Below are 14,622 nucleotides of genomic sequence, written 5' to 3'. Positions count from 1 at the left end.
TAAATTTACTAATAGTAGTTGTCCTGTAGTTTTTATATTTGCTATTTCTAAAATTCAATCTGTTTTTCCGATGCGGAAATGGTCTTCCACAGACGGTTCTTTGGCTCTGAATCAGAGAACCCCCCACGATCTCTATAGCAACTGAACAGGTTCTCTGCTCACTGCTTTCACTACAGGTGATATACAGATCTGTGGTCTGACGCATGCGTCCTGTAGACAAATCGAACAGGCTCATGGGTACAGGAAGTTGAAAATGGCGATGGACGGAATGATGTCCACGTCTTCGGGTCTGTCTTACCACAATGTCGGGGAGTTTTACCCCAGAAAGTTCGGCCCGAAGCCGGACGTGGTGCCGTCCGGGGTGACCGAGAGGAAAGTGGGCCCGCTGGATAAACCCGACATGGTGTCGGTTGACGTCATTAACATCAATGATTCAGGTTTGTTATGCTAACAGGCTAGCAGCTAACAACACGTAGTCAAACAGGCGGCTCTGCTCACTTAGCTAACAGCTGTTTCTGAGTGTGTTTCTCTGTTTAGAGCTGTGTTTCTCTGTTTAGAGCTGTGTTTCTCTGTTTAGAGCTGTGTATCTCTTTCTGTATTTGGGAATGTCCCCATTGTGGGACTATTAAGGAATATCTTATCTTATTGTAACGTTATCTTGTTTGTTGACGTTACTGTTTGTGTAACGCTAATGAAGCTAACGTTAGCTGTCAGTGAACAGCCAGTTTCATTCTAACGTTAAATGAATAAAAACACTTAAACGACAGGTATTACTTGTAACGTGTTTATAAGGGTCATTGGGGACAGGACGGCACTTTTTAGCTGAAGTTTAATGTTATGTCGGTTTTCAGTTAATCTGAGGTGGACACTTATACTGTGGTAGGAGTGTGTGACCTGTGTGGAATCTTTTCTGTTGAACCTGTTATAGCTAGAGTTTATATGAATGTTTTGGAAAATCAACAGGGAAGCAATTTATGGATAAGTTAGTCTGGAATTAAATACCTGACACATAAACAAACTTCATAACATTGATGCAAAAAAATGTTCTAAAGATCTCATATTTCCATGAAATACACATGTTCATTGGTTTGTCAGTCAGCACTGACGACGGAAGTTAAATTAAATAATATTGCGAGACAGTAGAATTGCGATCTAAATATGTCAAGATGGAAATCTGTGAGATAGAAAAGAGTCATCAAATTGCTCAGGAACCGGTATCGAAGTCAAGGCATCTGTATCTGTATGTAAACAATATCCAGCCCTAATCTGAACACCTTGAGTCACTGTATGTAAGTCTGTCTTCCTGCAGTTAGTGTCGTGTCATATATGTGTGTGTTGTTGTTATCACATGTTGACGTGGCATTTGTATTCCTCCACAGATGTCCACATGCACAGGAAGAAGCATGAGCATGATACGTACGTCTTGGTGAGTGACTTATCTCCAGCGGGGAACGTGCACGCACTCTAATTCCATCCAAACACACTCAGAGCTGGTAGAATTTGTGGTTTGTGTGTGAATGTCATTCTGCTCATCGGGCTGGAAGCTTCAGCGTCATTCTCGTGAAGCACAAAACTGATGATGTTTCTTCATCCACCTTGTTGCATTGCAGGCTAAAGTTTAAATGTTCATGTTGAGTCTAAGAGATGAGTGAACAAGCATGTTAATACTGTTGCACTGAAACTTCATTAAGATGCTACTGAGACTGCATAAAAGAAAACACAATTATGCAATTATATTGTTATTATTATATTATTATTTAAAACACAACACCGGCAACTCTCTGCATTTATGTATTGTGTCCTCGTCTTCACAGTTTGATCTGCATATGGTAAACTGTCGCATCTGTCTCACTTTCTATTTATTTGAAATGTATTTGTCAGGAAAGAGCAAACTCAGAGCAGGCTTAATCTTCATTTCTTGATCTCTGTGTCTAAAGATTGTCTAGACCAGTATGTTTAAAACTTCTAAAAAGACTGAAGACTGGACTTTTTTTGTGGAAATTATGGCTTTTTGGACTAGTAGGATCTTTGTGTAAAGAAGCCAAAAGTAGTTGTTTTTATTAAAGTTTTAGTTTGGCACAACAAGTTACTTATTGTAGAATTATAAACAAAATCTTTTGGGACTTTTCAGGTTCAGTTTTTTACATAGATAGATAGAAATACTTTATTTATCCCCGAAGGGAAATATAGTGTTATAGCAGCTGATTCAGAGTCAGTTATTATTAGAAAGTCTTATTGCAGTGGGGAGGAACAATTTTCTGTATCGTTCCTTAGAGCAGCGAGTTGAATGATTCTGAAGCTGCTCTTTAGCTTGTCCATAGTTGTGTGGAGGGGGTGGGAGGGATTGTCCTCCACCACCTCCTCCAGGTGATCAAGCTTAGAGCCCAACAACAGACTCTGCCTTTTTACTTCTGTTTAATGGAATGTTTGGTCTTATGTGGTTTAAAGAGATGGATTACATAGCCTATACCTAAACAGCAAGGGCCATTATTAACAGCTTAGAAAAATCAGCTTGTTTTATGTAAAAAGTCTGTTTTTAAATCTGCCAAGAAAATAACCTCCCCTGCAGATATGCTGTTATCTCTTTCTCAACCTAAAATTCCTCTTGAGTCAGAGTTTTGAATAAAGATGCTCTGCAGGATCCAGTTCAGCTGTTATACACTGACGCACCACTTAGTGGCAGTGTAGGTCACACTTTGCCTCCGACTCTCCTTCGCTGTCAGAGACATTGTGTGCTTGATTGTACTGAAATGAATCTAAATGTCATTTTATTTCACTGCATACTCTTTTCTTCATTAACTGAAGTCTTGTTGTCTATTAATTTAATATTAATTATCATATGTTTAATTTGCAGGGCACCATTCATCCATTCAGGAAGACACACAGATCCATTTTTGGAAAACTCGTGCAAGAATTCAGACTGGTCTCCTCAGATAGACGGGTAAGTGTGTGTGTGTGAGATGTAATATTTGTGTCAGCTCTGGTATTTTTTTTGACTTATTGACTTTTTTTGATCATCAAACAACTAAATCTGCCTGGTACTCATCATCCAGAGCTCGTCTTGGTTTGCACTCAGTAGTTAGCGTCTGCAGAATCCTCACTTTATAATCCCATTCTGCTGTAAAATGGTTACACACAATGTAACCATTTTACACTACTACTCAACACTTCCAGTAATCCTGTTTTCCTAGCAGGTCACCATGTTCTAGTGAAAGCAGCAGGGATGAAGCTCTTATAGTAAAATACCATTAGCCACGAGCTGAATTAGTTCTGACCGATAAGTCACATTTTCATCATCATTGACTGGTACGTGATGAATAAGAAAGATCATTTTATGTAGGCATGAGTACTGAGATTGCGTATTAGCCGGGCCCCAGGGTTAAAGACTAGTATTTGTTATCACGCTGCAGCCTCTCCCTGCTCTCTCTGTCGGGGTTAAGCTCCTCCACATACACACATGCAGAGCGAAGTCAGCGGACAGCGATCAGAAACGCCGCAGTGGAGACAGTGAGGATAACTGAAAGATTACTCGAGTGAACGACAGCTACTCTCGTTACTGAAAGTGAGTGCAATCACACCTTCTATTGTAAAAAGCCAGTACTTGATCAATACACAAAACAACATGTAGTTATATATTTATAATATTCAGTTCTAATTCTGTTCTGAATTTAAAGACACGGGCTGACATGCTAATATGCACACTTTTTAAGGTAAGCAAAGTCTTATCGTCATCGCACTATTGAACAGTGTTTATTGCACATCTCAGATTTTCATCATATCGTGGCCTATAGCTGAACGCTGGTCCACTTTGTCCTGGTAGGCTGACCTGTCCTCATGGACAGCTTCCACCCTGTAGGCTCTATATGTGCTGCTGTGGCTCTTTAAGTCATGGGGTGATTTAATGCATAACTTTGGCCATTTTTCACTGCTTTTGCTTTTTTATCTCCGGAACTTGAGAGCCTACACCCACTAGGAAGACTGAAAGACTAAAGACCCTTTAATACAGTTCTCTACCAAATCTATGCTTTTAGAGTATCAAACATCAGCTATGGTCCTTCTTGGGTTCATGTCAGATATAGTAAATTGCATCAACTCTATGCGAAGGAGATGTGTTGCACTGCGTGAGGCAAATGGTGCCCCCCCCAGACCCCCCAATACAGTGAAACTGCACATTTTTTGAGTGGCCTTTTGATTGTGGCCAGCCTAAGGCACACCTGTGCAATACCTATGCTGCTGATCAGACTCTTGATATGCCACAGCTGTGAGGTGGATGAGATTATCTCGGCAAAGGAAGAAGTGCTCACTACACAGATTTTGACAGATTTGTGAACAATATTAGAGAGAGAAATAGGTCTTTTGTGTACATAGAGAAAGTCTTAGATCTTTGAGTTCAGCTCATGATGAATGGGGGCAAAAACAAAAGTGTTGCGTTTATAATTTTGTTCAGTGTAGAGCTACGTTTTGTAACAGCAGGAAGTTTGTGTAAAATGATTGATAGGTGTAATCTAAACTTAAAAAATAACTATTTAATTCTATTGACAAAATTATGACAAAAATGTATGAAATGCTGACAGGCACACTGCATATTAAAAATCAGTCTTACACCCCTTAAAATAAAGAAGACCCTGTGACCCCCATAAAGCTCTGGCAACCCCTACTGGGGGTTGGGACCCCCAGGTTGGGAGCCAGTGCAGTATACTAGTAGTTCCCAGAAGCTTAGTAAGTTTGTTAAAAATGATGAAACCACTTGCAGTAACCGTTTTGAATATGATATGCAATACTTTAGAGCCACTTGTGCCTTGTTTGTCTGTCTCCTGCTCTATGCACCAAAACTCACCCAAGTTATCCTCAAAATCACCCAAAGCCTGCCCCTGTTGGTCATTTTGGGCATGATGACTGCTTCGATGTCTCCCACACTTTACTTTATGATGATTTCATTGGCAGCAAAGGTACTTCTCCTACTGCATGCTGAGATCTGCCTGATAAACATAAATTACATATTCCACATATCACCACATATATGTTTGCTTTAAATGCTTGAAATGTTGTTGTTTTACACAGACAGAGCTCATGGAAAAAAGTAATAGTGCACCGTGCATCACAACAAAACAGGGACAGATGTAGAGTTTAAGCAAAAAATGGATTGCAGAGAAAACACTGGAGACATGATAATGAATGTGAAAGAACCTCAGACATGATTGTTTTGTGTGTGTGTGTGTGTCAGTGTTATTGTGCTATAATCCACTTTGACCACACACTGGCAGGGGGTCTTGCTTCCCCATAGAGCCTTGGATTGGATTACACGGTGTCGTACACGGCTTAGGGGCCAAACATAGTTCAAACCGGCGAAAGTTGAGATGTGCTTCCTCAGCACCTCATCGCCCTCGTCTCAGGTCTCCCGTTACCTTTTGTGTTGTGAAATCAACCAAAGTCTTGTCAACATCCGATTTCAGGTACAGTTTGACTGATACAGGAGTTTTTACAGGCTGATACAGCAGCATATTTCACACCAGAGCCGCTGATGGATGATATTTTGTGCTGAAATCTGTTATCTTTAAATCTATATGTCAGAAACTGACTCTAGACCTAAATGCTTGTTGAATTGACGAGCTCTGGAAATACCCTCCCCACACACCTTTCCAACGGCAGAATTCTAGCAAGTTACAGTTTTTGTCCTTTCCAAAGCTGATGATCTGACAAGCCCACTCACTTTATGAATGGTCAGGTGTGAGAGGATGCAGGATTTTAACTTACCTCTCTTCCCACAACTACTTCTGTTACTTTTCACGTGAACAACTGAGGGTAACACCATGAATACCTTTGAGGATAGACATGTCCCTCTCTGACAGCATGCTTTGTGGTCCGACAATGGACATTGTACGGTCTAGTTCAACCTAAAGCATACTGAACCCTGAAAACTTTTACTAAAAGCAAAAACATTTAATTATTTGACCATGTTTAAAGGACCAGTGTGTAGGATTTAGTGTTATCTTGCTGTGAGATTGCAGATTGTAACCAACGGAATACTACTCACCTTCCAGCTTGTGAAATATCTACAGCTGTGTTTGATTTGTCCATCCTGAGCTACTGTAGAAATATGGCGGACTCTGTAGAAGAGGCCCTGGTTGCTTCACAGGGGGTTGTGAGGCTTTCTTGATATTAACTCAGCATTTCGTTCATTTTTGTGAAGAAAACTAAACTAAATTATTTTTAGAGCCTTCAATCACAAACAGCCTTGTCCTGCATTATAGTATATAAAGTATGCAGTTAAGACAACCAAAGAGCTAATAGATCAATGGGAAAAACACTGAATTTGTGTATTAAGTATGTAGCATTTAAAGGGACTCCTTATAAATCAGTCCTCCTCATCCCCAGGGTGGACCAGGAAAGACAGTTAGGCTCTAAATCTTCTTTTAAAGAATTTACACATGAACAGGGTCATAATGTGCTCCTGTGCTTTTGACCTCATCTGTAAAACTGTGAAGTGCATATTGTTAGAATAAGAATAAATACAGATCAAACAAATGTATTTGTAGTGTCAGCAGACTTCCTCCACCATTCCTTACCCTTAATCAGAAAAGATAAAACTGTGCAGAGATCATCTATGCAGTCTATTTCAAGGCACTCATCATATATTGAATGCTGTCGCCTACTGGACACTTAGTGATAGTGTTCTTCCTCCAGAAAGTTGGGAGACTTGTGGAAAAAACAGATTTAAAAAGTCATGTTGAATATTGAAGCAGAGATATCCTGAGTGTTTTACTCACCAGGAAAGTTCAAGCTTCAGAAACACTAGATCCTACACCTCCCATAATGCAACTCACTACTGTGTTCTCATTAGACCCTGTAGACCTCTCTTTGGATTTCTCACGACTAGTAAACTCAACGTGTATGTGTAAAATCAGTTGTGTTCCCTGTTAACTGTAGCACCAAGAATAGTAATGGACTCTATTCACCATGTCCGTTGTACAGTTCATGTTTATAGTGCTGGACATTGCTGTTTGAGCTCATCAGCCACTGTTGCAGTAACAAAATGTCCCGATGAAACTGGAGCAGGGACAGCAGGCAGTCAGCAGAGGAAAGACATGACTGGAGGACAGGGGAGTGAGAGGACCAGGCGTCATCTCGTTTCTGCTGTAGCAACCGAGTCGGTAAAACTCCTCTGTCCGTGTTAACAGGCTGCCGCCGCCGCCGCCGCCGCTGATTCATTATGTAAGTAGGTTTATTTTGAGAGGAGAACACGGCCACCCTGGAGAAACAGAGCCCTGACGGCTCCGATCTGAGTAGACAAAGAGCGGGAGAGGACGTGTTTTGTGTTCTCATTGCCACTGGAAGTGAGCCCTGGCAGGTTGTGTTGGCGGCATGCTGCAGGTTTTAGTTTGGTCAAAAAAAAATCCCCTCATACATACTCCTTGTCCGTTATGATGAAACTGACTTCTCCTTCTTGCTCTTCCTCTCTTCTTCAGAGGATAATATGAGTCACCCCTCTACTCACCATGGTGACACACATTTGCTCGGCACTGGCCGATGATGCGGCAGCATGGCATGGTGCTCAACAATGATGTAATCAGGCCTGGCGTCAGTGGGGGCTCCTTATTTAATACAGTACCTGGTGACTGAGCAGCTGTACGGGCGATGCAGCTCTGTCACTCCAATGTCACATGTAACCTCAATATGTTGGCACGCCGTTATCCCGGCGGACAGCCAGGCGTCTCCGCTGACGGACGGACGGGGGCAGCAGTGCGTCAGGGTTTAACAACTGTGCACTCTCCTCCAGGCGCTGAGTGTGTGTGTGTACGTGAAGGGGGGTTGGGAATGTTTTGGACCAAATGCTGTCTCTCTGTTTGCACACACAGACACATGCACGCATCCATGCACACGCGCACGCACGCACACACACACACACACACACACTGTGGGTCTCCCATGCCTGTCGCTGGCTAGTGCTGTCACCAGACGCCCCAGTGCTGTCATAACACAGCACACCACAGTAATTGTAGATTTCACAGCACTCGGCGCTCCCCACCACGGCATATGACTCCAACACGAAGTGACAGGCCAGGACACACACACACACACACACACACACATCACACACACACACACACACACACACACACACACACACACACACACGTTGCCCTTGTTCCATTTCTTAGTCTTCTCTTCTCTTTCTGACACACACATACTCTCTCTCTCTTTCTGCTCAGAGGCCAAGTTTAGACTCAAGGTTTTATTTTTATTTTTTCTTCATTGAAAATTCTGCTGAATCTACATCCAGCCAGATGGAGTAAGAACACTGTTGAATGGGCTCAGATACAGATTGTATGGGGCAATAAAAAACTGGTCTTTGTTATACAGCAAGATTGTCTTACCCATAAAAGACAACAGCATTTGTCCAAACAGAGAGGTGACTTGTGGTTGTTGTGTGAGTAAGGACGGTCGTCTCTCAGAAACAAAGGAGGAAGTAATAAGGTGACCTTAATGTCCAACAAAGCCTCATAGGAAGGTCTTTGTTCTGGACTTAAACACCAGAGACCGTTGTTCACATCCTGTCTCCTAACAACAGTCAGGCCTCAATCTCCTAACCTCCACCAGTTAGTTTTGGTTGACTAAACTCAAACCTTTACTGTTTAAAAAGCATAACATTGAGAAATATCTAAACTAAATAACTTTTCCACTAAGTGGGCATTTTGCAGGCTATGCATCCAAAACGTATAAATGTACAGTCACCTTCCTCAGGTAGCGTGGTAGATTTCATCAGAAAATAGCACAAAACTCATGCAGTTAAACAAAAATGAAAGATGAAAAGGCTATGGCCACCCTGGCACGTGCAACATGCAACATGTAAATCAAATAGTTTGGTACTTCCTATACAGCAGTATGAATGCTGCGCTGCACATTGAAGCCAAAAGAGACAGTGCACATTTTTTACACACTGTACCGTATAGTGGACTATAGTGAGGTTGAAGACTGAGCACTCAACATTCGTTACTGTGACAGGGATTATGAAGTAGTAGCAGAAAGTTCATGCACAACTAAAGAACTCATGGCTAGATTATCCATTTTAGTCAGACCCAGCATGCATATCCACACTATCAAGTCCCTTACTTCTTGTTCAGTATATTAAAGTTGCAGTTAGAGCTACATTCCTTGCAAATTTATTTCTAAAATATATAATGTGAAAATCTGCAGATATTACTGATGAGCAGAGCTGCTCTTTCTCAGCACTAAGCCTGTTCTCTGCTCTCACGTCCTCTGAAAGTGACCTTCCCCTGAGCTGGTATTTCTGTGATGAACTGATTCAGACTGTAGCGAACACGTTAGGCCACACGGCCAGGCCTCGTTCAGTCAGAGAATTCACCCAAAACTCAGAGGTTGACCACGGGGTAGGAAACTCACCCTCCATCCAGCAGCAAAACACAGCAGCCCCCAGTCGGTTTGTAGGTTTGGATTTAGATTAGACAGCGGCTGGTCACCTGCCAGAGTGTCTGCTACGGGACGCTGACTGACAGTCGGGGAAACCCTGCTCAGCCCACGAGAACTCTCACTCCCTCCGTGCTGTGTGGTTGTTACATTTGTTGGACCATCAAAGTTAGCATTTTATTCAGAGCTGACGTTGTCATAGGCAACTCCTACAGTACTATAGGAGAGGACGCACTAAGTCAGGCTGGTAGTTTGCTTTTATTCTGGACAATGGACGTCAGAGGACCCAGGTTTAAGAGTCACAGATTAGAGTAATGGCAAAATGGTTGCTTGTTATTTTCTCTAATACTACCTACTTTTGCTGTGAATATAATCAAATATGGTGTTTTAATGGTGGAGAGGGGGTCATGATTTTTCGCTCAGTGAGAAATATTTTTAGCTTTGGGGGGATCAAGATAAAACACAAACAGATAAATAACAAACAGTCCCTAACTATGGATTTCCTGTCCTTCTCTACTGATAATCAACATTTGGTTTTAACTGGAAATTGGTTGTCTTTATTTTAATTTTGGCTTTTAAATTAGTCTTTAGTTCATTTCCAGTTTCCATTAAAAAAGGCCTAAGGAAGTTTTTAACTGATTTAATATCATTTAGGTTAGTTTTAAAATGCCTAATAACAATATATCAGCCAATAGATTGTTTGATAAGAATTGTTCTTTACTTAGGGGACCTTTTTAGTGCAAAGTGTCAGTGCTCTCTGGTAGACAAAGTATTTCAAAAGTTCTCTGACAGTTTTTACATTGACACTGATATTTCTGTGATAATCTAAAATCGTCTGGTAATATTGACTGGTCTCAGAATTCGCATCAGGAATTAAGTATGGCACGATTTTGTTTTCTGTTTTCTAAAGGGTCATATCGTAAAAATATAAGCTCCCCATCAGTCCACGTGCATAATGAATGACCACTGTGGGGCTTCGAGCCAAAGGTTGAGCCACTCTGCTCCTTTTGTCATTGTTCTTTAACAGTTATTTTGTTTGTTTGTTGTCGTTTCCAGTCGTGGAGGATCCTGCTGTTCGGGGCTCTCAACCTGCTGTGTACCGGCTGTCTGCTGATGTGGTGCAGCTCCACCAACAGCATGGGTGAGCACACACATCCAGACTCACACACACACACACAGATGTACACAGGCTGACAGAAACACACATACAAAAACCCCCCACTCTTTGAGACTTGGACACAGACATTAACACATGGAGATACCTGTCTACACACAGTAAACACAGATTGACAGTGGCACACACTTAAACACATGCACATGGAAGCGTGTGTGTGTGCTGCAGCTTTATGCGCACACACTGTGAAGTCTTTAGGAAGTGTGTTAGCAGTGTCTTCTCACCAGGGGGGCTACTACTGCTGCTGATGTAGGTGTGTGTGTGTATCTTAATTACTATCTGTATATACTGTATGTGTGTGCGTGTGTTTGAGGGGGGGCACCTCAGTCAAAATATGGCACTTTAAAGGGCATGTTGAAGAAACAGAGTCCTTCACAGCGTCGGTTTTTACCCTCTGGTGCTACAACACAGAGAACACATCTGTCATATTGATGAGCACATTCTTTTCCCTCTCCATAAACAGAGTGTCCGCAGGGTCTTAAGAAGTGTCAAATCAAAGAATCTGAATTATAGGCTTTGAAATGTCTTAAATATGATTTTGACAGGTCTTAAAAATTGATTGAATGACGTTGACGTTACTTGTGTAAAGCTGCATTTTTCAGTCTCACTTTTAATGGTGTTTTTGCGAAACATTTGTATCAATCATGATCCAACAACTACAAAATGAAGCCAACATGGAATCAAATACCGATCCCCCTTCATATGCTTTGTACTTTTTTTTAGGCCAGTATGGAGATGAAGTAGGTTTTTAATTGCTTTCATAATTGGTATTTAAAAGTCTTGTTGAAACCTGCAGAAACCTTGTTAAATACAGCAGAGCAGAGCTGTGTCCACCAGCGGGAGAAGACAGTGTTTATTTTCAGTTTATAATCTATATATATCAGTAACTATAAATCTTGTATGAACTTGACGAGTACAGTGTTGTAATTACTGATGATGATTAGTCGTAATAAACAATATTCGCATTTTCACTGTTAGACTGAAACACTAATCAAGTATAAAAATCTCACATTTCCTCCATTGATCAGACCACTTAAGCATCTCTTGCTGATGTTTCTGCATTGTTCATCATTGTAAATGCACCCAATACAATGGCAAATTTGTGACCAGATAAAGCCCTGCATTGGGCTTTGATTGTCGCCGCCTACAGTCAGAAGTGTTCACACACTCGTTCACTGCTCCCAGTTTCCTGTCACCTGCAGTTCATTGCTTCATGTCGACGAGTACTCTGCTGTGGTTTTTATTCTGGCGGGGGATTTTAGTGTCCTGTGATGTGTCCAAATACTGTTGCAGAAAATCCTGTTCTGCTCTGGAAGTATTAAGCACTGAGAGTTTTGGGCTTTTTGAATATGTGCATGAAATATTGGTTGTCAGTAGCTTCCATAAATATCAGTGTTGGTCTCAACTGTGAAAGTGTGTTTGTGTTCCGTAGTGTGCTGTGTGAGCAGAGCAGCAGCACTTAAAACCATTTCTCTGCCTCAGCTGAGCTGTCCACTGGCTTCGCTCTGGACGATGTGACGAGCTTATATTTAGGACGCTAAAAGACACACACACACACACACACACACACAAACACAAACACAAGAACAAATTCAAACTTCCATATAGGCAGCAGTGCTTGCAGGTATGGAAGACCATGGGAGCCAAGTGTCTAGCTTTTAAGGTTAAAGAGGAAGTAAGGTCTGTGGGAGAGTGCAAGTTCATTAAATTGATGAATTTTGTTGGCCTCTTCAGATAGATTGTGTATACAGAAGTCAGTTTAAAGTTTTTGGGCCTTTTATCAGAAGCTGTGTTTCCATCTAAATGTATCACAAAAGAAAATGAATGAATACTTGTTATTAAGAGTTGTTTTGTTGAGATAAGCAGTAGTTGGTGCCCATTCTCCAGTCAGAAAACCAGAAGAAGAGGGAACAAAAAGATGAGGTAATTAAAAGAGCTGCAGTCAAACCTCAAACAGTGAAAAACAATTTTCTGTTAGTTTTATGTATTAATGTGAGGAAGGTCCCATCAGGTCTGTGTGCAGTGATCATGGATGTATTATAGAGCCATAAGAGCGATGAGGAGACTGTTGTCAGAACTTTTTTGGCAACGTTTTTTCAGATTTTGTGATTTCCATCAAACTTTTCTAATGAGATACTTCAAAATGTGTTGATAGAACATGGCTAATGAAGTCGACTGTAAACATGCACATATTTCAGTGCCGCCTGTCCCCCTGCCTTTCTCTCACCAGAGTCCCGCATACAGCTGTGCGGTGAGACAACTGTGCGGTGAGACAGTTGTGCAGTGAGATGCAGTGTTTATGGTCAGCGAGGCTCGTGTCTGCCACCAACATTAAATCCTCTCAGGGATTCCATCACTCAGGAAAATGCTGCCATGAAAAGAACAACATGTAACCTTATCCCCGCTCACCCGCTCTGCCTGCAAATACTGCAGCATAAGCCACACACACACTTACAGCGGCGGCGTCGGGTGTCGTGCAGACAGGAAGCGGAGGACAGGTATCGAACAAAGGGGGAAGGGGACACCGCCGTCGATACTCGGCCCCGATGAGAACAACAGTAGCAGACAACGGCCTGGTCTCAATACCGTCAGTCAGATTCCTCCTCATTTATAAAGTCTCCTCTGCTCACAGGATCAGCAAACCAGACGATCACACATTCAGTCCATCACCTACTTTACTTGGGATTTTTACATTTTGGAGACTTCCTTGTAAATAAAGAATGATGCTGGTGTTTAAACTTAAAACTCCCTAATTGTATGTGTCTGATAGTGTGTTCATATGCCCATATTTGGGTGCCACTACAAAACCGGTTAGTGTATTTTCAGTCCTGGAATAAAGGTCACTTTTAAACTCCCTCACAGTTTAAAAAACGTGAGCTTAACCATAAACATCTACAGCAGTAAACGCAACATTGTCAGGGTCCGAGCTGGCAGGCATGGGGAGTCAATGGTAAATTTTCACAAAAAGTAATTTTAATCACAAAAAAATGTGAAACCCCCCCAGACACAGCCCCAGTAGGTTTAGCTGGGAGGTGAGCAGCGAGTTCGCTACATGCAACAAGTTCGAATAGCTTTATTGAACAAAGTAAACTCACCATACTTTGACGTGTGGTGGGAGGAGTCGGGGGATCGAACCAACAACCTTCCGATTAGTGGTTGACCTGCTCTGCCTCTGAGCCACAGCCTTCCTCTGAAGTTTCTCTCTCTAACCGAACTAAGACCTTGTTAAACACATTATTCAAACTCGATAAAACTAAATAAAAGTCACCGAACTGTTCTCATTAGTCTTTACACTGTTGCAACAATCACCAACTCGCCGCTGACTCTATGATGCCCCCGACCTCCCCCTGCCCCTTTACCGTTTTGCCCCTCTCCCGTCCCTGTCCTGTCCCAGTCCATCCCTCTCCTGTCTCTCTGTTCCTTCCTGGTCGGGTTACTCCACCTCCTGCTCGTGTTCCTCTCCTGTCCTTGCTGCGTCCGCTCTGTTCCTCTCGCTGTCGTTACCCGGTCCTGCTCTAGCTTGCCTCTACCTGTTCCTTGCTGCACGTCCTCAGAATAAGAGTCTATTGTTTGGACATCACCGAGTTGGAACTGTATTCTTTGTGGTCGAATTAGTGGAAGTGGAATACCCTAGAAGATTCACCCACCGTTAGGATGTGAAAATACACTGGCTCACAGCTGGTCGAACTTCTCAGCCGTTGTTTGGCTCAGTATGTGTACTGTGTGTGTAAGTCTTAATAAGCTCCATATCTGAACCCGACATGGAGGATCCTTTTGATTTTGGGACTTCCTGGCCTTTGCTGTAGCGCCACCATTAGGATAAAAGTAGACCTGTATGACCACCTTTTGTTTGTGGCACATAAACAGTGTTTAAATCTGTAGAAGGGGCTGACAGGGCCTCACTTTATGTACCTGAATGGAGGAAGAAATCTAAATAAAGTGAATGGAATTACAAGAAACCTCATTCACTCTCTGCCATCAATCTCACTTACTGACTGAACACACTGTGTGTGTGTGTGTGT

At 42.1% G+C, this 14,622-nt stretch overlaps 1 protein-coding gene across 1 annotated transcript in view; it reads left to right on the top strand.

Moving 5' to 3' along the window:
- Positions 1-253: 253 nt before the first annotated feature.
- The window catches only part of slc30a6 (solute carrier family 30 member 6), a gene marked incomplete in the record, with an annotated part of 52,900 nt that continues 38,531 nt past the window's right edge, over positions 254-14,622 (top strand). The window contains 4 exon segments of the mRNA XM_035663995.1: positions 254-437; positions 1,380-1,426; positions 2,855-2,941; positions 10,483-10,567. Of these exon segments, the coding sequence (XP_035519888.1) occupies positions 254-437; positions 1,380-1,426; positions 2,855-2,941; positions 10,483-10,567 (403 nt within the window).

Source organism: Morone saxatilis, unplaced genomic scaffold (genome assembly GCF_004916995.1).
Source record: "Morone saxatilis isolate NCDOM2014 unplaced genomic scaffold, NCSU_SB_2.0 Contig19, whole genome shotgun sequence".
NCBI classification, from domain to species: domain Eukaryota; kingdom Metazoa; phylum Chordata; class Actinopteri; family Moronidae; genus Morone; species Morone saxatilis.
Note: the sequence above shows the minus strand (reverse complement) of the source record. Positions and strands in the feature narration are given on the sequence as shown.